The 22926-nt window shown below is 44.6% G+C and overlaps 1 protein-coding gene across 17 annotated transcripts in view; it reads right to left on the bottom strand.

Annotated features, from left to right (window-relative positions):
* FGD6 (FYVE, RhoGEF and PH domain containing 6) overlaps positions 1 to 22926 on the bottom strand; it is a 121141-nt gene that overhangs the window by 62239 nt on the left and 35976 nt on the right. For 9 of the 17 annotated variants that reach the window (XR_014804324.1, XR_014804325.1, XR_014804326.1 and 6 more), the window contains exons 3-5: positions 18723 to 18876; positions 2010 to 2077; positions 1893 to 1923 (exon numbers count right to left, since the gene is read on the bottom strand). Coding sequence is in view for 6 of the 17 variants with exons in the window: in XM_005664248.4 (XP_005664305.3) it covers positions 1893 to 1923; positions 2010 to 2077; positions 18723 to 18876 (253 nt within the window). In the remaining 11 variants the exon portion in view is untranslated. Of the gene's footprint in view, positions 1 to 1892; positions 1924 to 2009; positions 2078 to 16909; positions 17232 to 18188; positions 18877 to 22926 lie in introns of those variants that run through there. The other 8 variants (XR_014804331.1, XM_013998062.3, XM_084957529.1 and 5 more) reach the window with 4 other exon arrangements.

Below are 22926 nucleotides of genomic sequence, written 5' to 3'. Positions count from 1 at the left end.
GATTGTTATTGGTATGCAAGCATATTATTCAAGAAAGTGAGAATGAGGGGTTGGAAACTCTTCTATCAATATGACAAGGCCATGCATTTTTATTGTATTTTACAAAAGTTCTGGTCTACTCTAGCTGGATAATTTAAAAATCTAGTCACGCACCACAAAGTGTGAAAAGCACTACACCACAAGCATTCTTAACACATGTTCCAAGCAAGATTTGATCAAACAGCACAATGAAGTTATAGCTTTTTTTTTTTTTTGCTATGAGTTTATAAATTCACTTGCAGATGCTTAAAATTTCCTTGGAGAGGATCTATTTCTATCCAAACATTTCTATCAGAAAATATGTCAAACAGATACAATTTGCTTATTCTGGAGATATGTTTTGAGTTTTCCAGTAAACAGCAATTTAGCATTTTCTTTCCCTCTCAACTGCTTGTACAGTTAGAAAAGGCATGGCAGCAAACATACATGGAGTTTAATTTGAGAAGTCATTTATTTATTAAGCTTACTCTTATTTATCTGAACTGACAAGATGCCTATCAACAAATTTGTTTGGTATTGCCGTCATCTTTTAAAATTGAGCTTAAAAAGGGAACTTAGCAATATAGTCAAGGGTTGTGTGAGGAACTACTAGGGGAAAATAATTTATCAAAACAAATTAGCAGGAGTTCCCATTGTGGTTCAGCAGAAACAAACACAATTAGTATCCATGAAGACGTGGGTTCAATCCCTGGCCCTGCTCAGTGGGTTAAGGATCCAGCATTGCTGTGGCTGTGCTGTAGGCTGGAAGGTACAGCTCCAATTTGACCCCTAGCCATGGAACTTCCATATACTGCACCTGCGGCCCTAAAAAAAAAAAAAAAAAAAAAAAAAAGAAAGAAAAGAAAAAAAAATTAGCACTGTTAAGAAGTTTTGAAGAAAAGGTTTCCAAAGCTTGAGTTTTTTCACACAGGAATCAGGCTTCGTTTGTCCACTGGGCTACGTACAGAGCACAAGGGGATCATTTGGTGAATGCGACTCACCTTCAAGCATAACCCACTTTTCATATTTACATATATCCATTAAAAAGAAAACTGAAAATAATGATACCCTTTGCAGAGACAAATGGATGTTTATTTTGTTAACCTACCATGTCTGATCAGTTTAAGCTGATGTCAATAATTATAATCTAAGTAAATTTCTTAGATGGTTCATTCAATGCACTTCCATTTGTTTTTCTTATTTCCTCTACGTTGACCTTTTCTTTTGTTAAATCCTCATATCTCGCCAAAATATAATTAAAATCAAGTAACACTAAAAGCACGTGAACTGCCGATGAGTAACAGAACTTGTGAAAACTTGCACGTACAAAGGAGTGCATGCGAAAAATGAACACGCAGCCAGACACATATCCTAATTGTTTCCCAACAGGTTTGTTCAAGTTGACAATTACCAAAACTGAAAAGAGGACTTTAAAAAGTTAGTTGTAAAACTGTCTATTTCAACTCTTTCTAGAAGCGTATTCAGATAGAACACTTTTGAACACTTAATCATGACCTTCTTTATCGGGTGCTAGCGCAGAATTCTACCGTAGCAGACATCTGCAAACGTCCGAGAAGAGATATTATCCTTTTAAAGGCCCTTTATCATGAAGACAGAAAGTTAAAGAACTTTGAAAACACAGATGCAAAGCCTGTTTTCAGAAATCGCCTACACATAATGACATATCCGCATTTAGAAAATGTCTCCATTTACATATATGTTTGAATTGAAAAATATAACCATGTACCAGAAAGCACACACATACACATGTTAATTTAAGTATATTTAGGTTAATTATGCTGAAGATGTTGGGGGACAGGGAAAAATATAAGGGGATAGTCTTAGACTTCAAGAAAATATCAGCCAATACTTACAATATGCAGAAGTTTTAACACATCCACAAACCTGCAAAAAAACAGCAATAAGAGACATGTTTGAAGTGAGCCAGTGGGGAACCAAATAGCCTTCTGAATTGTAAACCAGATACCTACACTTTCTCTGAGCTCATGATCTCCTTGGCAATATGATGGACTTTACTTTTCAGCCCAGTGTCTTCATCCTGTGGATAAGGTGCATTCAGAAAACATGAACTCGTAAAAGGATATTGAGGATTAGCCTGGAGTTAGTCCGATGTACATTCCAGCTCCGAAACTTGGAGCTTTCAATGAGAACACACTTCATACAATTCAACGCCTCAAATGGCAAACGTGGAGAAGGAGATGCGGTTATGAAGCCGAGATACAGGAGTCGCCGAGAGCAATGGGTACTCCTCATTGTCCTCAGCGCCCGACTGGTGGCCTGGCCCAAGAAGCCCCAGAGCCGAGGGGGGGGCACAGTGTCAGCGGCTCAAGACCGAAGCCACATTCCAACAGACAGGCATCGTATGAATGCGAGTTCTTGGGGCACACACGAGGGGTTTAAGACTAAGGAATAGTCAACAGGACTGTGTCAGAGAGCCTGGCCCTTGATGAAGCCCCTCTAAGTGCATCCGAAAAGGACTACACCTCCCAGGATCAGAGCCACAGGCTCTTTCAATTTACGTAAAACTTTAGAAATATGCTCTTACAGTCAAGGCAGTTTCATTCTAAAGAGCTGAAAAGAAATTCTTTTACTTTGTGTATTGCTTTGTGGGAAAATTAAACGCTGTAGCAGGGACAAAAAAAAGAACATTAAAAAAAAAGAGGTAATTAGGAATAAGGTCACAATATTTATTGTTGTTGTATTCTCATTTAAATACTGATACAGGAGTTCCTGTCGTGGCTCAGTGGTTAATGAATCCAACTAGGAACCATAAAGTGGCGGGTTTGATCCCTGGCCTCGCTCAGTGGGTTAAGGATCCGGCGTTGCCATGAGCTGTGGTGTGGGTCACAGATGCGGCTCGGATCCCGAGTTGCTGTGGCTGTGGTGTAGGCTGGAGGTCACAGCTCCAATTAGACCCTTAGCCTGGGAACCACCATATGCCCCGGGTGCAGCCATAGAAAAGACCAAAAAAAAGCCAAAAAACCGATAGAGCTGGCTTTGACTTCAGGCCATTCGAGAAAAGGAGAGGAGTTTCTCTCCTTGTCTGTTCTGGTGAAAGATCTAAATACGACAGATCTAGAGTGAAGAGCAAGAGAATAAACAAGGAGTTACAAATGTTAGGTATTTCATGTAAGGTGAAAAATATGACACCTGCCATTAAAAGGAAAATGTGCTGACGTTTTGGTTGAAAATGTCAGATCTGGTTTTAGAGAGAAAGGCTTCTCCACCTTCGAGCCAGCAATGCCAGGACCCAGTTACTTTGTGCTGCAGAGTGCAGATGGACAGGGCAATGTCACACACTGGATACGACAAGGAGAAAAAGTGACCATTGACAATCCAGGGGTCAGTCACTCATAAAATCAAAAAAAAATCATGGTAGGAGTTCCCGTAGTAGCTCAGCAGGCTAAGAACCTGACTAGTACCTATGAGGATGCAGGTTTGATCCCTGGCCTCACTCAGTGGGTTAAGGACCTGGGTTGCGGTGACTGTGGTATAGGCTGCCGCTGAGACTCCGATTCTTCCACAGCCTCGGAACTTCCATATGCCGTGGGTGTGGCCCTAAAAAGACAAAAAAATAAAAATACAAAATAAAAAATTGTAGTAACTACTTATTATCATTAAAAAAAATAGTGTGAAGGGGGAGGGGCAGGATGCGAGGAAGGGATTAAGAGGAACAAACTACCACGTCTAAAATAAATCCGCTACAAGGATAGCCTGCACAGCACAGGAAACACAGCCAATATTGTATAACTCTAGATGGAGCATAATCTATAAAAATTTTGAATCGCTATGTTGTACACCTGAGAGTGAAAAGAAAAAAAAGGAAGGAAGTGAACTCTCAGATTATCTCAAAGTTTTACCTAATGTTTGAGTCTCTAAAAGTAATAATAATAATAGTCTGAAGTCTTCTTTTCTAAAGTGAAATCACAGATCATAGTAGCACAGCTGCTTCTTTGAGCATCACATACTCAAAGGACTATCTGAGTTCTTTTTTCGCTGGGGGGGAGTATCCGTTTGCTTACTGGCACTGTCGGTCTTTCCTCCACCCCCACACCAGGGCAGAACAGGGCTGCGTGGGCCCCGGGGTTGCCCTGCTCAGGCAGCCCCTCAAGACAACCTGCTGCAGCGAGTCAAGCTGACGGCCTCCAGCTGCTGTCCATTCAGAGTCACCGCAGCAAGGACCTCGGGCTGCCCCCCGCAATGCTGACCAGGAAGGGGTACTAGACCCAGGCCCCCTTCCTGACCTAGACCCTCCCAGCAGCCTGGCCAAGAGTCTCTCAGCGCTGCCAGTCCCTCCTCCCCTGTCTCCTAACACAGGATCATACTTGCAGGGAGGGTAGAGGCTTTTCCTACCACTCCTGCTCCCTGCCATCCTTGCTCCTCCCCCAGGCAATTCCACCAGTAAGTCCCCTGCAGGTCCTGCATGTCTATCGTCTCCGCATCCATGTCTAGGACTCTGTAGGGCAGGCAACAAGCATTGTGTGGAATGTACCTACCCTTTAAGTTGCAAGGATACAAGTTTGGGCTCCTGCCCTGCCATACATTATTTGTAACCTAAGGTTCTTGAGACCTCTGAGGTGCAGCTTCATCATCTGTAAACTGAATACCACCTCTCTCAAGGGTTTTAGGTTTAAACAAAAACAAAATAGTTTACCTAAGGTCCCCAACAAAAGGTCTCATGTGTTGCCTGCACTGGAACTGTTTTTTTGTTTGTTTGTTTTGGGTTTTTTTGGTGGCTTTTTATGGCTGCACCTGTAGCACATGGAGGTTCCCAGGCTAGGGGTCGAATCGGAGCTGTAGCCGCTGGCCTACGCCACAGCCACCCCAACACCAGATCTGGGCCGTGTCTGCGACCTACACCACAGCTCACGGCAATGCTGGAATCTTAACCCACGGAGGGAGGCCAGGGATCAAAGCTGGGTCCTCATGGATACTAGTCGGATTCGTTTCTGCTGAGCCACAATGGGGACGCCTACACATCTTCTTTACCCAGTCCTCTGCTGATAGGCGTTTGGGTTGCTTCCATGCCTTGGCTACGGTAAATAATGCTGCAGTGAACATCAAGGAGCCTGCATCTTTTTGAAATACGGTTTTCTCCAGAGAGATGCCCAGGACTGGCGTTGCTGGATCATCTGGTAGTTCCGTATTTAGTTTTTTAAGGAACCTCCATACTCTGCACCAGCTCACATTCCCACCAGCAGTGTCGGAGGCGCCTCTCTCCTCCACACCCGCCTCCAACACGCCCTGTTTGTAGAGTTTTTGATGACGGCCATTCTGACTAGGGTGAGGTGACGGCTCACTGTAATGCTGGTTTGCATTTCTCCAACAATTAGTGATGTGCTTTTTGGCCATCTGTCTGCCTTCTTTGGAGAACTGTCTGTTATGAACTGAGCATTTTTTAATTGGGTTGATTTTTTTTAGGGGGGTTATAAAGCTGTATGAGATGTTTGTACATTTTGGACATTAATCCCTTGTTGGTCACTTCATTTACAAAGATTTTCTACTATTCTCTGGTTGTCTTTCCTCTTTTTTTACGGTTTTCTTTGCTGTGCAGAAGCTTTAAGTTTAATTAGGTCCCATTGGCCTATTTTTGTTTTTGTTTTCATTTTGCTAGGAGGTGGATCAATAAAAAGATAGTGCTGTGATTTATGTCAAAGAGTATTCTGCCTATGGTTTTCTCTAAGAGGTTTTTTTTTTAAATCTTCCTTCTTTATTTGGAAAAAAATTGTTTTCACCTGCTTCCAGAATTTCAGTGTCAGAACCAAAGTATAAAAATAGATGTGATTTAACAATTAATGAAGGAGTTCCCTTCATGGCACAGGGGGAACAAATCCGACTAAGAACCACGAAGTTGTGGGTTTGATCCCTGGCCTTGCTCAGTGGGTTAAGCATCCGGCGTTGCCGTGAGCTATGGAGTGGGTCGAAGAAGCGGCTTGGATCCCGTGCTGCTGTGGCTCTGGCTGGCAGCTACAGCTCCGATTGGGCCCCTGGCCTGGGAACCTCCATGTGTCATGGATGTGGCCCTAAAAAGCAAACAAGAGCAACAAACAAACAAAAAACAATTAATGACACCCTTCAGAAAATTGTATTTTAATGATTTGCTTAAAGCATGTCTGTTTATGTTCTGTACATACACTAAAACGGTTTTATTAAAGGAATCCTCCTACGCTCTACTGCTGGTGAGACTGTAACTTAGTGCAGACACTACGGAAAACAGTATGGGGGTTCTTTAAAAAACTAAAAAAGAGAATTGCCACATGACCCCGAAATCCCACTTCTGGGCATCTATCTGTATGAAACTGTAATCCAGAAAGATACATGCATCCCTGATGTTCACAGCAGCCCTGTTTATAAGAGCCAAGACATGGAAACTACCTAAATGTCCACAGACGAATAGATACATAGTGGTATACATCTATATCTATATATGATCATATATATTTCTATACATATGATTATATACATATAATGCAATATAACTCAGCCATAAAAAAGAATGAAACACGCCATTTGCAGCAACATGGATGGGCCTAAGAGATTACCACACCAAGTGAAGTCAGAAAGAGAAAAACACACACCCTATGATATCACTTAAATGTAGAATCTAAAATGTAACACAAACGAACTTACCTATGAAACAGAAACAAGCTCACAGAGAATACACTTGTGTTGCCAAATGGGAGGGAAGAGGAGGGGAAGGGAAGGACGGATTGAGAGTCTGGGAGGAGCAAAGGCAAACTATCAGCTACATGTATAACTCAATCACTTTGCTGTGCAGAAACTAACGCAACATTGTAAATCAACTAGACTTCAATAAAATCAGAATTTAAAAAACGCTTTTGTGAACTTATTTAAAGCAATGGTGATATTCAAGTGAAATGGGGAGAGGACTTCTCAAGATTTTACAGCATGTTCAAATCCTGGGTTTTGGAGTTCCCATTGTGGCTCAGTGGTTAATGAACCTGACCAGTATCCTTGAGAACTCAGGTTCAATTCCTGGCCTCGCTCAGCAGATTAAGGATCTTGTGTTGCCCTGTGCTGTGGTGTAGGTCACAGATGCGGCTTGGATTCCACGCTGTTGTGACTGTGGTGTAGGCCAGCAGCTGTATCTCCCATTCGACCCCTAGCCTGGGAACCTCCATATGCCTCGGATGCATCCCTAAAAAGACAAAAGACAAAATAACAAAACAAAACAAAACCAAAAAACCGGGGAGTTCCCGTCGTGGCGCAGTGGTTAACGAATCCGACTAGGAACCATGAGGTTGCGGGTTCGGTCCCTGCCCTTACTCAGTGGGTTAACGATCCGGCGTTGCCGTGAGCTGTGGTGTAGGTCGCAGACGCGGCTCGGATCCCGCGTTGCTGTGGCTCTGGCGTAGGCCGGTGGCTACAGCTCCGATTCGACCCCTAGCCTGGGAACCTCCACATGCCGCGGATGCATCCCTAAAAAGACAAAAGACAAAATAACAAAACAAGACAAAACCAAAAAACCTTTGGGTTTTTTGAGAGTTCCCATCATGGCTCAGCAGGTTATGAATGCAAGTAGTATCCATGAGGATGTGGGTTCAATCCCCGGCCTCTCTCAGTGGGTTAAGGATCTGGCATGGCTGTGAGCTCTGGCACAGACCAGCGGCTACAGCTCTGATTCAACCCCTAGCCTTGGAACTTCTATATGCCGCAGGTGCAGCCCTAAAAAGACAAATGAAAAACAAAAAAGGAAAACAAAAGGAATATAAGAAAGAGCTTTATTTGTAGGTTTTTTTTTTTTTTTTTTTTTTACTGTATTAAAAACCACGGTATCGTAGTGGTAACTGAATCATGGAAGCGAAGGAAATCAAACACCAGGACTATGTAAAGTGATAATTGGGCCAAGAGTAAAATTCCAAAGACCCACTTACAACAGGGATGTGCCAAGATTCAAAGTCAGTTACCAGCAGAGTTGGAAAGAGAACCCGGATTTCTCAATATCTAACCTAGAAATTCTTCTTCTGTACCCTGAATCTCTCTTTCTTATCTCTGGCTAATTATGGCATATCCTTACAACCACTCACTGCTAAACATGTACCCACATATGCCTCTTCTCCTCTCCCCTTTCCTCAAGATTCAACCCATCTAAACATCCTACAATATTTGGTTTAAATCTTTTCATGAAACAAACTTATATATAACATTAAAGTTCCCCTCCTTCTCCAGAGTAAACACTAATCTCACCGTATTTGTCCCTTTCATATGTTACTGCAGAAGAACTTACTACAATATTAAGAAATCCTAACCTTCCACCAGAATATAAATATTGTTATGCAAAAAATATTCAAAGTAGACTATGAAACCAACTGCTTATAAAAATAATCTATAAAGAACCAACAATTATTGAGAGTAAATAACAAGCCAGTCTAGTAAGCCTTGCTACCTGGCCTTAGCTCTCAAACTCTATTTTTAATTTTTTTATTTGTTGCTTTTTCGGGTCATACCTGCGGCATCTGGAGGTTCCTGGGCTAGGGGTCAAATCAGAGCTGTAGTCTACGCCACAGCCACAGCCACAGCCACAGCCATGCCAGATCCAAGTCATGTCTGCGACCTACACCGCAGCTCATGGTAACGCTGGATCCTTAACCCACTGAGTGAGGCCAGGGATTGAACCTGTGTCTGCATGGATACTAGTCGGGTTTGTCACCACTGAGCCACAATAGGAACTCCCCAAACTCTAATTTTTTAAAAGGGACAATGAGATAGCTGAATCTGACCTCCATCCCCTATTTAGTCCTCTTCTCTAAGCCAGGTTGTTGAATGATTGCTACTAACAGGTTGGATAAGTTTTGCTCAACTGAGCAAAATGGGGCATAAGACACTCAACTTCATCCACCTACTTTTTAAACCACACGTAGATAATATTCCTTAGGAAGCAGTCTTTGTAAAAAATCTTTTAAAATTACAGTTGATTTACAATGTTCTGTCAGTTGCTGCTGTAAAGTGACCAGTTATACATATGTACACAGTCTTTTTCTCACATTCTCCTCCATCACGTTCCATCACGAGTGATTAGGTACAGTTCCCTGTGCTATACAGCAGGACCTCACTGCTTCTCACTCCAGCCTCAGGAGGCAGTCTGAATGAGCACAGCCGAATCCTAAAGAGCGCACACCTGTCTTGCACTAATAGCCAGGACCATGTTTGCCGTACACACACTCACACGCAGGTAACTACTTTGGAAAGTATTTTAGCAAGTCAATGCTTCCTAACTATTACAATGATTCCTCTGTATCATCCATAGCTAGGATCCTTAATATCTGTAAAATACAGTATATCTTTTAAAAATCAGAAAGCCAGAAGAAATACATGAACATTAAAAACAGAAGCCTGAACCATGGAAAGAAATGACGTCTTGATTCTGTACTCTCTATTTTCAAATGATGTGATGTCCCTTAAAGCTCAAGAGGGGGTTTTATTAGTAGCTTTAAATAAATCTAGGCACACTGTCGGGGCTGAAATATTTAAATAGCAGAACCATTTAAAATGTGTCAGCTCTACACAAACATTTCAAGTTGGTGGACTTCATTTTTGGCATCTACCCTTTACTTCCTTTCCTCTTTTAATCACTCCTCCCTTGGTAACTCTCTACTCTGAAAGTTTTCTGCCCCCCCACCCCCACTTTAGGACCTTGCTCTGCTGGGGCCTCGGGTAGAGAGAACTGTGCAGAGTGACTCATAATAATGTCATCCCTACACAGTTATCCTGCTTCCGTTATAGCAGCGGACAAAAACATTAGGAGAAAACTACTGTGGGCCTGACAGTCCTCCTTTGTCTAATCAGTGTTGAACTTTCAACCTTAAAATCCTAATTTTTTCTTCTTTTTAGGGCCGCACCTGTGGGATACGGAAGTTCCCAGGCTAGGAGCTGAATCAGAGCTGCAGCTGCCGGCCTATGCCACAGCGACAGCAACGCCAGATCAAGCTGCATCTCGGACCTACACAGCAGCTTGTGGCAATGCTGGATCCTTAACCCACTGAGTGAGACCAGGGACTGAACCCATGTCCTCATGGATACTAGTCAGACTCTTAACCCACTGAGCCCTGATTAAAACCCTAAGATGTAAACATTAAATATGTCAGGCCTCAGGTGTTCACATGGCAAGTGGGTGAGGCAAAGGGTGGCAGTGATTAGGAGGCAGTACTGAGACTGGTGACTATAAAGCATGTTTCTTTTCTAGAAACTGAGATTATAAACTTGGGGCAAACATGGCAGGTACTGGCATAAAAACAGACACATAGATCAACGGGCAAAAAGTGGACGGCAGTATACCTTTAAATTTATAGTCAATGGATTTTTGACAAATTTGTCAAGGCAATTCAAAGGGAAAAGGGAGTTTTTTTTTTCTTCCCCTTTCAACAAATGGTTGAATACCACTGACACAACTGGATATTCACAAGCAAAAAGGTGAATGTATACTCTGACACCATATATAAAAATGAAATGATACAAATGGGTAAAAGAAGTGAACAGACATTTCATGAACGACAAAAGAAGAGCCATCAAGTATATAAAAAGGTGTTTAACATAATTAGTCATCAGGTAAATGCATTAAAACCACAATGAGATATTACTTCATACCCACAGAAAGGTATAATCAAAATTCAGAAAATAACAGGGGTTGGTAAGGATGCAGAGAAATCAGAACCTTAGCTGATGGGAATGGTAGCCCTTACTCACATACGTGATTTGGGGTTTTAGCCGTCTCCTAATACCACTGAAAGCAGAATTTATATTCCTTATCCTTCTTGTTATTCTGAGATCATTCCTAAGAGGAAGAAAGTACCAGAGTTCCCGTCGTGGTGCAGTGGAAACGAATCTGACTAGTATCCATGAGAATGTGGGTTCCAACCCTGGCCTCGCTCAGTAGGTTAAGGATCCGGAGTTGCCGTGAACTGTGGTGCAGGTCACAGATGCGGCTCGGATCTGGAGTTGCCATGGCTATAGCACAGGCCAGCCTGGAAACCTCCTTATGCCATGGGTGCAGCCCTAAAAAGGCCAAAAAAGAAAAAAAAGTTCCATTTGTACTCTATCTGAAGTTAGTAACTAACTATCCATCATTTGACAGCATCTTTGCAGGAGAAAACAGCTCCACCGTTGGCTGATTCACTGCTCTACAGCTAAGTCTGAAAACACTACTGATCGGTAGAACTGCCAGCTCTTTAAGTTCAGATTCCTAAGGAGCTGGGAATTCTGCTTTTGTAGATCTGAAATGGGGCATGAAAGTAGATGTCAGAAGAGGGAATTAAAGAGAAATAAGAAATAGCTCCAGCCTTCAAGAAGTGAACAAAGGAACAAACCATATCTACAATTACCCACACATAAGCACGGCTACGAAACACGCTGTTATCTTGGAGGCGAGAAGAGTCATAATCAGGCAGCGGGGGGTGACCATAACCAGGGAAAGAGCCACAAAGAATAAAGCATTTGATGACCTCTAGTCTCTCCTTAAACAAGCCGTGAAGAACCTGCACGCTAGTCACTGCAGATGCCCACAGACCAAAACCAGAAACCTGGACTCCACTTTCTTCTCCACCTTTTATGATCCCAACTGAGTCACTGAGCCCCGTCGATTTGTGCTTCTGAATATTTCATTAATCCTTCCCTTTCCTTCCATAGTGCCTCCTTATTTCTTCCCCAACCCCCCCCGCCTTTTTTGCTGTTTAAGGTCACACCCGTGGCATATGGATGTTCCCAGGCTAGGGGTCGAATTGGAGCTGCAGCTGACAGCCTATACCACAGCCACAGCAATACAGGATCCCGAACGCACTGAGCGAAGCCAGGGATCGAACTCGCATCCTCATGGATCCTAGTCAGGTTCATTAACCACTGAGCCATGAAGGGAACTCCTGCCTCCTTATTGCTTGCCTACAACATGGTATAAAAACCCCAGTGGCTTCCTTGCTCTAGATTTACCCCTCTGCAACCCATTCTCTACTGCACCACCAGAGCACGAGTGCTAAATGCAAATATAATCACCTTAGTTCTCCACTTGACCACATCAGCAGCTCCCTACCACCTACGGGCAACCAAGACTGAGCTTCCTTTGCTCTGTGCACAGCCCACTCCGCAGCGTGTCTAGTTATCTTCACTAGTCTCATTCCGGCTCCCCTCCACTGTGTACCCTCTGCCCCAGCCAAACGGGAACCACCTTGCAACTCTGAGTGTGCTCTGCCCTTACAGGTGTGTCCTTCTGCTCTGACGTCCCTCCCCACCACCTCCCCTTTTCCCAAAGACTTCAGCTTGTCGTATTCCACCTCATCCTGGAAGATGGCACTCAAAGGTTTTCTCCTTTCTGAACGCAGCCTTTTTTTCCTTTTCTTTTTAGGGCCGCACCTGCAGCATATGGAGGTTCTCAGGCTAAGGGTTGAATCCGAGCTGTCGCTGCCGGCCTACACCACAGCCACAGCAACTCAGGATCCGAGCCACGTCTGTGACCTACACCACAGCTCATGGCAACGCCGGATCCTTAACCCACTGAGTGAGGCCAGGGATCGAACCTTCGTCCTCATGGATACTCATCAGGTTTGTTTTCACTGAGCCATAACAGAAACTCCCAAGGTGGCCTTGATGTTCTCTCTTCACCATCTCCAAACAAGATTCTTTTCTTACTAGTCTAGAATTGATGGGACTTTCCCCCGCAGATTGTGTTTATCTGCTGACATGTCTGAATCCTCTCTGGTATGTGACCTTATTCATGCTTGCACTGCTCTGCACACAGAACAGTGCCTGGTTCACTATGCACTTAAGATGCATGAAAAAAAGCAAGTGTACAAGGGTGGCTTCCACGGTTTCATAATCTAAGACCAGAGCACACTGCTTTTGAATATGCGTTGAGTAACATGAAAATGTAAACTCAAACGAACAAACAATAAGCTCATTATAGCTGTTTCATCCTGGAAAAAGGTAGAGTGTTGGACTCGATGATTAAGGCCTTTTGCAATTCTAAACTTCTGGAAGTCTGTGTATTCTGCTGTCTATTTTACCTTTTAAACTAGGAAGACAACAGAGTTAAGAGGGATAGTAACTACTAGAAAATGATTCAATGCAGAGTTCCCATTGTGGCTCAGCAGTTAAGGAACCTGACTAGTATCCATGAGGATGTGGGTTCAATCCCTGGCCTTGCTCAGCAGGTTAAGGATCCGGTGTTGCTGTGGCTGTGACTCTACACACAGGCAGCTGTAGCTCTGATTTGACCCTTAGCCTGCGAACTTCCATGTGCTGCGGGTGCGGCCCTAAAAAGACAAAAAAAAAAAAAAAAATCAGAAAAGAAAATAATTCAGTGGATTACACTCAAAACAGAAAGTCAAAGACAACTAAAGAACCAAACAAAATAAAAAGCTCTTACATTAACTCCAACTTGTAAGAACAATAATTCTAATCCAAGTCAAACAATGAGGGAAAAAAAGCCCCAGTGTAAAACCTCACGAGAGAGGCCATATTTGGCCTCCTAACTTTTCAGTTAATGAAAATCCTCGTTTGAATTAAATCACATTTCAAAGGAGACTGCTTGTTAAAAAATTGAATCACCCCAAAGTACACTGCTGTGGAAGCTGAAACATGAGCCACAAATGAAATAACTTCGTCAAGGTCATACAATAATTCAAACAAATTCCAACGCAGAACCTTTTGATCTGAAATCCAGTTTTATGTTCCGATCTCCTGATAATAGCCCAGCTTTGTAGTTTCTTAACTGTGTTCTCTTCATAGCTGTTCACTCCGAGTCAAGTTCAGTGAAATTTATCCACCACTTTTAAACAAAATTTGTAAAAGGGCTCTGCCATATTACTCAAGAGTTCAACTAAAAAGCAAAAAACTCAACAGCCAGATCTGCCTGAGACACATCTTATTCAATTATCCTCAAAATGAGGTGACGCTACGATTAACTTCTACAAAACAATGTTCTCTTAGGTTTTCATCTCTCTCTTCAGGAGAATATGTAACATGTGAGCTCTTTTACAAAGAAAATTTGGGGGGCAAAAGGCAGGGGAGTCAATATTTGGGAGGGGTGAACGGTAGTGAATCCCCTAACCACAGCCAAGTGGAATGAACAGATCGCATTTCTAAGCACTGAAAGTAAAGACCAAAAACTATGAAATTAAAAACTTGAGAAAAAAATAGACATTAACATAGGTTCCATCAGCATCATTCAGATTCTGTGGCTTATATCAAGTTATTAGCAGAGGCGAATTTGGGTTACAAAAAAAAAATCTCAATTCAGGAGGTTCTGAGGGAAGTTAAATACACTTCGCCTGTTTTATTTTTATTTTTTATTTTTTTGTCTTTTTGCTATTTCTTGGGCCACTCCTGCGGCATATGGAGGTTCCCAGGCTGGGGGTCGAATCGGAGCTGTAGCCACAGGCCTACGCCAGAGCCACAGCAACGTGGGATCCGAGCCGCATCTGCAACCCACACCACAGCTCTCAGCAATGCCGGATCCTTAACCTGCTGAGCAAGGGCAGGGTCCGAACCCGCAACCTCATGGTTCCTAGTCGGATTCGCTAACCACTGCGCCACGACGGGAACTCCCACTTCACCTGTTTTAAACCAACAAAAACAAACAAAACCCCTTTCTTCATGTGAAAACAGAAACAGGACACAGGCCGTATCTATGTCCTGATGACTGTGAAGATCAAGCGCAGTAACTTGCACACAGACAAGAACAGGCCCACAGGGGTGGGCAGGGGTCGTCGGCTTCCTTTCGTGGTGGTGTCTTCCCCGCGCTAGGAGTGACTTTGGGAACATCAGTTTGCGCTTCCTTCACGAAGTGGAGACAAGGGCACAGCAGCACACCTTCTTCCTTCTCTCCTCCTTGGAAAACAGAGGCTGGCACTTTCACGAGAAAATGTTATTGGCATCTGGACCCCTATCGGTGACGTGCCCATTACATGTCCATGGAATACAGCACCTACTACGGTCTGAATCATGGTCTCCCAAAATACATATCCAAGTCCTAAGCCCCACGACCTTGGAATGTGACCTTTTTGTTTCAGATCTGACTACGTTAAAATGAGGTCACACTAGACTGTGGTGGGCCCCTCATCTGATTGGTGTCCTTATAAGAGGAGACACAGACACACATGCATGCAGAGGGCACACTGTGTGACGACGGGGACAGAGATGGACGTGCTGCAGCTGTGGGCCAATGAGCTGCACGGCTGGCCGGCAAAGCCCAAGGGAGAGCTACACAAGGATTCTCCTGTGCAGGTTTCAGAGGGAGCACGGCCTTGCTGACAACTTGATTTGGGGGTTCTGACCTCTGGAACTACTAGAGAATAAAGTTCTGTTTTAAGCCACTCAATTTGTGGTACTTTGCAACATCTTCCCTAGGAAACTAATGCCACCCATCACACCTAGAAATGTATTCCGTGTGTTTAATGTACATAAACCTTCTTGACCTAATAAAGTGTTTTGGCAACTATTACCCTGGCTGAGCCTCAGAACAACTCAGGGGAACATAACTTTCCTACTGTGAAATTGAGAAATTAAAAATCAAAGAAGTGGGAGTTCCCGTCGTGGCTCAGTGGTTAACGAATCCGACTAGGAACCATGAGGTTGCGGGTTCGATCCCTGGCCTTGCTCAGTGGGTTAAGGATGCAGCGTTGCCGTGAGCTATGGTGTAGGTTGCAGACGCAGCTCGGATCCCGCGTTGCTGTGGCTCTGGTGTAGGCTGGTGGCTATGGCTCAGATTCGACCTCTAGCCTGGGAATCTCCATATGCCACGCCAGCAGCCCTAGAAAAGGCAAAAAGACACACACACACACACACACACACAAAAAAAAAAAAAAAAAAAAAAAAAAAATCCTAAAATGGAGTTCCCGTCGTGGCGCAGTGGTTAACGAATCCGACTAGGAACCATGAGGTTGCGGGTTCGGTCCCTGCCCTTGCTCAGTGGGTTAACGATCCGGCGTTGCCGTGAGCTGTGGTGTAGGTTGCAGACGCGGCTCGGATCCCGCGTTGCTGTGGCTCTGGCGTAGGCCGGTGGCTACAGCTCCGATTCAACCCCTAGCCTGGGAACCTCCATATGCCACGGGAGCGGCCCAAGAAATGGCAACAACAACAACAACAACAACAAAAAAGACAAAAGACAAAAAAAAAAAAAAAAAAAAAAAAAACATCAAAGAAGTGGGGTTCCGGGGAGTTCCCGTCGTGGCTCAGTGGAAAAGAATCTAACTGGTATCCATGAGGACAGAGGTTCAATCCCTGGCCTCACTCAGTGGGTTAAGGATCCACTGTTCCCATGAGCTGTGGTATGGTCGCAGATGTGGCTCGGATCCCACATTGCTGTGGCTGTGGTGTAGGCCAGAGGCTACAGCTCCAATTCGACCCCTAGCTGGGAGCCTCTACGTGCCTCAAGTGTAGCCCTAAAAAGCAAAAAAAAAAAAAAAAAAAAAAAAGCAGAGGCATTCCAATTGTGGCTCAGCAGGTTAAGAACTCAACTGTTATCCATGAGGATGAAGGTTTAATCCCTGGCTTTGCTCAGCAGGTTAAGGATCTGGTGCTGCCACAAGCTGCGGCACAGGTTGCAGATGTGGCCCAGATCTGGCGTGGCTGTGGCTGTGGTGTAGGCCAGCAGCTGCAGCTCTGATTCAGCCCCTAGCCCAGGAACTTCCATATGCCTCTGGTGCGACCCTAAAAAGACCCAAAAAAATCAAAGAAGTTATTATGAAAGCTCTCTTCCCGTGCTTCTACTCTAAAGATTTCTTTTGGAGACTGACACTGCCTTCTTTCCTTGACTTGTTGGTTGTCTAGAACCAAATTAGTTGCCCACCCGTGGCTGATACACACAGGACCACATGATATGCATGCTCCTGTACTACCCTCTCACTAGCACTATCATTTTCCCTTTATCAGGACTTTTAATTTTCTTTAACAACTTGACTGAGATTCATATTCCATAAAATGCATTCTTGCTCTTTTAAAGCATATAATTCAATGTTTTTATTTTATTTTATATATATATTTTTTGCGATTTCTTGGGCCGCTCCCGAGGCATACGGAGGTTCCCGGGCTAGGGGTTGAATCAGCGCTGCAGCCACCGACCTACGCCAGAGTCACAGCAACGCAGGATCCGAGCTGCGTCTGCAACCTACACCACAGCTAATGGCAACGCCAGATCCTTAACCCACTGAGCAAGGCCAAGGATCGAACCCGCAACCTCATGGTTCCTAGTCGGATTCGCTAACCACTGAGCCACGACGGGAACTCCAATTCAATGTTTTTAATATGTTCAGGGTCGTGTAACCCTCACCGCAATCTAACCTTAGAAGCTTTCCGTCACCCCCAGAAGAAACAAGTGCAATTGCCAACTCCATGACCCAGTACTTTACAGAGTGTAGAAATGAAGTCTTATAAGTAATAAATAATAGTCATCGAGTTCTCACCATGTATACCAGACAGTATCCTAGTCTAGACTTTCCACATATCGACTAATTTAGCTGTCACAATTCTATGAGAGAAGTATTATCTTTTCCTTCAATAACATGGAGCTCTTTAGGCTAAAGCGGCTAAACGATTTGCCTGATTACCCAGATCACAGGTGGCGGTGCTAGGACTTCAATCCAGACAACTGCACAGTATGTGCCATTCATGTAAGGCTGGAAGTAAATTTAAACAAAGGAAAAGTACATTAAACAGGAAGCACAATGGTTTGACAAAGGATGGCACAGGGGTCAGGTCACATGGGTTGTCTCTGTGGCTTGATAAGCTCAGCAGGGGAATCCTTTCCATTTCTATCTTCTCGTACATTCCAACACATTTCGAGGACATTGGCGATATACTCATTTTTTCCACGGTAATTATGCCTTTACCCAAAGAATTACGATTTAAAATGAAATCGATATTCACATAAAACTAAAGAAAGAATATAATGGACCCCCATGTATCTGTGACACACCTTAATTAGTAACGCATGGACAATCCTGTTTCGGGTACACAGGAAACACATACTCTATTCTCTCAGAGCAAATCCTGATGTCCCATTGACTGTGATCGTTATTCTATCCTAAAGATTTGAATGAGTCTGAAATGCATCTCATTTCTTTCTTTCAAGTAGAATCACTAGCAGAACAAGGAGCAATTCTAAGGGGGCTTTTTGTTATCAAAAGAAAACCAATGGGCATTACCAAAAATAATTTGTCAAAAATGACTAAATAATCTAGAGTTCCTGCTGTGACTCAGCGAAATGAACCTGACTAGTTGGTTGTCTAAATCCATGAGGACGCAGGTTTGATCCCGGACCCTGCTCAGTGGGTGAAGGATCCAGAGCTGCTGTGAGCTGCGGTATAGGTCACAGACTCGGCTCGGATCTGGCACCGTTGTGGCTGTGGCTAGCAGCAGTAGCTCTGATTCAACTCAACCCCCTTGTCTGGGAACTTCCAGGTGTGGCCCTAAGAACCAAAACCAAAACCAAAACAAACAAACAAAAAAATCAGCTACCAAAAAAATTACTAAATAATCTCTAGGCAATATGTTCTTGGACATATGAAAACATCTTAGCAGGAATTACAGCAGGAACTAAATTTAAACTAGAAAGATGATTTATAAGTTCTAAAAAACCAAGCCAGGATTTTTGTCTATCATGCTGATAAATATTACTTCCAAGTGTCCTGAGAGGCCAACATGCACAAAAGTAGAAACACTTCAGTACCAACACATACCTGCTTATCTCCCAGCAGGTCAGGCTCCCCTTTGCTAGAAGCAGAGCTGACATCATCTTCATCAGAACTGTTGATGACTTCCTCTTCCTCTGAAGGAAGGTCACCGAGACCCAGGTCCAGATCATCGTGTCCCTCCTGGGAGGCTCCAGAACTGCTGTAATAGACAATATCTCATGAGTCACCTTCGAGAACAAGCAATGTGACTAAAAACAAACAAATCGGCCAGAGAGGTCCCGATGTGGCACAGCAGAAACGAATCCCACTAGTGTCCATGAGGATTCGGGTTCCCTGGCCCTCGTTCAGTAGGTCGGGGATCCGGCGGAGCCGTGAGCTGTGGTGTAGGTCGCAGACGGCTCAGATCCCGTGTTGTTGTGGCTGTGGGGTAGGACAGCAGCTCTCGCTCCGATTTGACCCCTAGCCCTAAGCCGTGGGTGCGGTCCTCCGAAGCAAGCAAGCAAGCAAACAAGAAACAAACCAGGCATCTTATTTATGTGACGTAAGCAAGCAAGGCACGGCTAAGGGATCTGGAGGGACGGAAAGGCCAGATCAACCAAACTCTGCCTTCGCTTTCCCCATCTCACCTGTCAAAACCCAAATTCATTTTGGGTTTAAAATGGGTCATCTTAAAAAACATGTGTTTTTACACCAAACTAGCGAATATAAAATAAAAGAAGCAGACGCGCAGATGCAGAGAACAAACGAGTGGCCACCAGGGAGGGGTCTGGGGCGAGGCTGAGGCAGGGAGTGAGAGGCACCAACCATGGGGTGTAAGACAGGCTCCAGGGTATGTCGTACGAGACGGGGAAGAGCGCCAATATTTTGTAATAACTGTAAGTGGAAATGAACCTTTACAATGATACACAATGTTAAAGATTAAGGTATCTTTGTGATAGGAAGGTAGGTGAGAAGCAAGCTTCCCAGCTGCCCTCATCCTCTGTCTCCATACGCCTTCCCTACAGGTGCAAACCAAGAAGCCTCCCAAGAGGTGGGCTGGGTTCCCGACCAGGCTAATGTGCCAGCATTAGAGGAGATGCTGCTTCCTTGAGCCTCAGTGGTTTGGTTTGGTTTTTAAGTAACGAATAAATCTGTAAGGATTGGCAGGAGAGGACGGCGATCACCAGCCCCAACGCGTGCGCTGCTGCGGACATGCGCCCACCTCCCTGGGTCATCGCCAGCTGCCTTGCGTGGAACCACATCACAAGACACAGGAAGGACTCAGGATGGGTACAGACTGTCCAGCTTGCTCTGGATCTGCTCAATCAGAAACCCTCCGGAGGGGCAGGGCCTCTGGGAGTTCCAGGCTTGAGTTTGAAAACCCTGCTACCTTGGGGGTGGGGGGATGCGCTGGGGATTGGGGATGGAAGTGCTGTGATGACCAGTGTACCACTCTCAAAGTAATCCATTCACTGAGTAATAAAAAAAAAGAAAGAAAACCCCTCTACCAGGCCATTTACCTCACCAGCCTGGCATCATCAACACTTCTGACTCTGTACTGAGACAGATCTCTTGACTCTAAAAGCCAGTGTACAATGCACTCCAATCTGCAGGGGGAATTCCATAGGAAAGTTCCCAAAAAAGTCACCAGAAACAACTCTGTCTTGCTTGAGTTGTACAGACTCAGGAACAAATAGCCTGTAACAACAGCTTTCCTGTCTGCAGTCTACAAGAATATCTGCAGACTAGAAGAGCCAGTAAAAGATCTAGAGAAAATCATCAGGAGAAACACTCAGGCAAAATAAAGAGACAGCTGCATCTCATTCTGGCAGGCACCTTTCCCAGGTCATGGACAGGTCGCTCAACTGCCAAGGCTCCTACAAGTCCGGAGAATTTCTGACAGGAATCTTAAAAGCTAAAGATAAATTTTCTGCCAGTTCCTGATTACACATTGTAGGATACAGACTTGCCCTAGAAGCCACTCCTGGAGCCCAACTGCTCCGCAAACCAGTTGGATGGAGGCAAAACGCCAAAAGGAACACTTCCTTCTGCCAAAGACGGGGTTTCCTATTACTCAGTGGCTGAGGGCCTCAGGGAGTCGTATCACAGCCTCAATTAGATGGGTGCGTACCTTATCATACACAGCTCCCCATGACAGGGAGAAGACTCACCCCTGGGGTGGGGGTGGGGGGTGGAGAGCAGAAGCTTTCTGCTCAGAGCACTGGCAGGATTCCCTTGCCTCTGGGCGCAGGGCTATGGGCCCAATCCGGCTGGGTAATTACTTGATTTAATGAGTGAGAGTAAATGAGAGTTAGTGTGTACAGACTGCAGGATGCTTCCATATAAACAGAAGAAAATATATATGTAACTGGTTTTTAATCGTAATTCTTGCTCTCCTCTGAAACTCTGTTACTCAAAACATAATCTATGAGCAGCTTCGGCATCACCGGGAAACTTTTTAGAAAAAGAAAACTTTAGCCCCCGTCCCGCCCCAGTGAATCACACTCCGGTTGTAACAAATTCCTAGTAATTTGATTTTCTGGATCATGCCTCTCTGTGATCTCTTTTGGACTCAACAGCATAAAAATTCTGAATAATCAGTAACAGGGCTGTGGCACCTGCGAGGAAATTAGGTTTATTTTGTCTAAAGGGCATTGAGAGGTGTTTTCCTTGTTCAACATTCGGAAAACTATTACTTGGAAGTTAATAACCACTTGGCTCCCACAGCCGTTTAGGGATATAAATGTTTACAAAGGTTGACATTTAAGAACAAGGGGACAAAAAGTCTTAAATAGTAAAACCACACTACCGTAAACCTTTGGGAGATTTCAGTTCTGAAATTGCTTACCCACAGAGACCCTTCCTAACGACCCCCTCCCTACCCCAGGTTAGGTTACCCGGCTCGTCTCAGTCCCATACGATCCCACGTGGTGGTACATTTGTTTCCTTCTTTAAGAAGTAAACTTCCAAGGCCAAGGATCTTGTCCTTTTCAGTTGAATCCCATGCACACTACCTGATATTGTCATAGGCCCTCAATGAACAAAAATGCTGCTAGAAACCAACAGGTGTTCAATGTCAGCAGGTGAGACAGCACACAAGGTAACGGTGGTCACAAAAAAAGGTCTGGAGGCAAAAAGACTGAACGGCTTAAAGGAGAAGCGACATCTGGGCATCCTCATCAATGGTACAGAAGTGGGAATGTTGGTATTCAGGAAACAAACAAACCAAAAAATCCACTATGGCTGTAGCAGCCGTCTCCTGTAAGTTTCCTACGATCAGGCTTGGAAAAGACGACAGGTGCCAGGTTCATGCTTTTAAGGCGCGTGAACATTAGCTAAAGAGGGTATTTATCTTGTGGGCCTTCAGCAAGGAGACGGAAACCTTCCTGTAACCTCAAAGATTTCCTTAACGGACCCCCAAGCTGCATGTCACCGCCACACTTCTTTGGGGTTAGTTGTCAACAGTCAAGAGAATGGCACCTCTTGGGTCCATCCAGCTCTAACAGCCACCGGCCTGCCCCCTCCCCTACCCGACGAGAACAGAGGCCAATTCTGCTGATGAGCATCAGTGAGCACCCTTGACGATCTCAAAGCTGAAGTCGAAGCAAAAAAGCCCCCCATGTACTCGGATGGTAAGCAACAGAGACCAATTAGGACGAGGCATTTCTGGAGCTTAGGAGGAAGGAAGGTGAGTAGAGCAAAAGGGGCATTTTTAAGAGTAGTAATCTCGTAACCCAACCCCAAAGAACTGAGGGGGAGACAGAGGTAGGCACAGGGACGCTGGTGGAAGAGGAGGAGGTAATTTCAATAGTGCAGGCGGTGCATCGGGGGTGGCGGGGAAGGGCTGGATGTGAGGGGGCGAACAATCACCAGGGCTTGGCTAAGGCGGTGGGGGAATCACTCTCGAGTCTTTCCTCAAGGCTTCATGAACAGTCCCCGGCAGGATGAGGGGGGCCTCAATCAAAACAGAAACATGTCAACAAAGGACCTGATTTTAAAGGGAAGATAAGGGGTGTAGCAGCAGAACCAGGAAAGCCGGCACCTATTATCCCGATGCCTGTTCATCTCCACATGATCAACCAGAGAAAAACGGCTGCTGAGGCTACTTAACTGGGAACAGCTTTCAAAGCTATCTCAACCCTCTTAGATTTCTGATCATGAGCCATGGATTCCTTACCTATGCTGGTCACTGAGTTTGGGCTCCTCCGCTCCTTACACTTCCTTCCCGCCGTCAGAGAGCTCACATCCTAGCACGGTCGGCTTTGTGAGA

The sequence above is a fragment of the Sus scrofa genome, chromosome 5 (assembly GCF_054392235.1).
Source record: "Sus scrofa isolate SSC_HxYL_T2T_F1_AM1 chromosome 5, Sscrofa_HxYL_maternal_Yorkshire_Landrace_v2.0, whole genome shotgun sequence".
In the NCBI taxonomy this organism is placed as follows: domain Eukaryota; kingdom Metazoa; phylum Chordata; class Mammalia; order Artiodactyla; family Suidae; genus Sus; species Sus scrofa.
The sequence above is the reverse complement of the archived record's forward strand: the minus strand, read 5'-3'. Positions and strand labels throughout refer to the sequence as shown.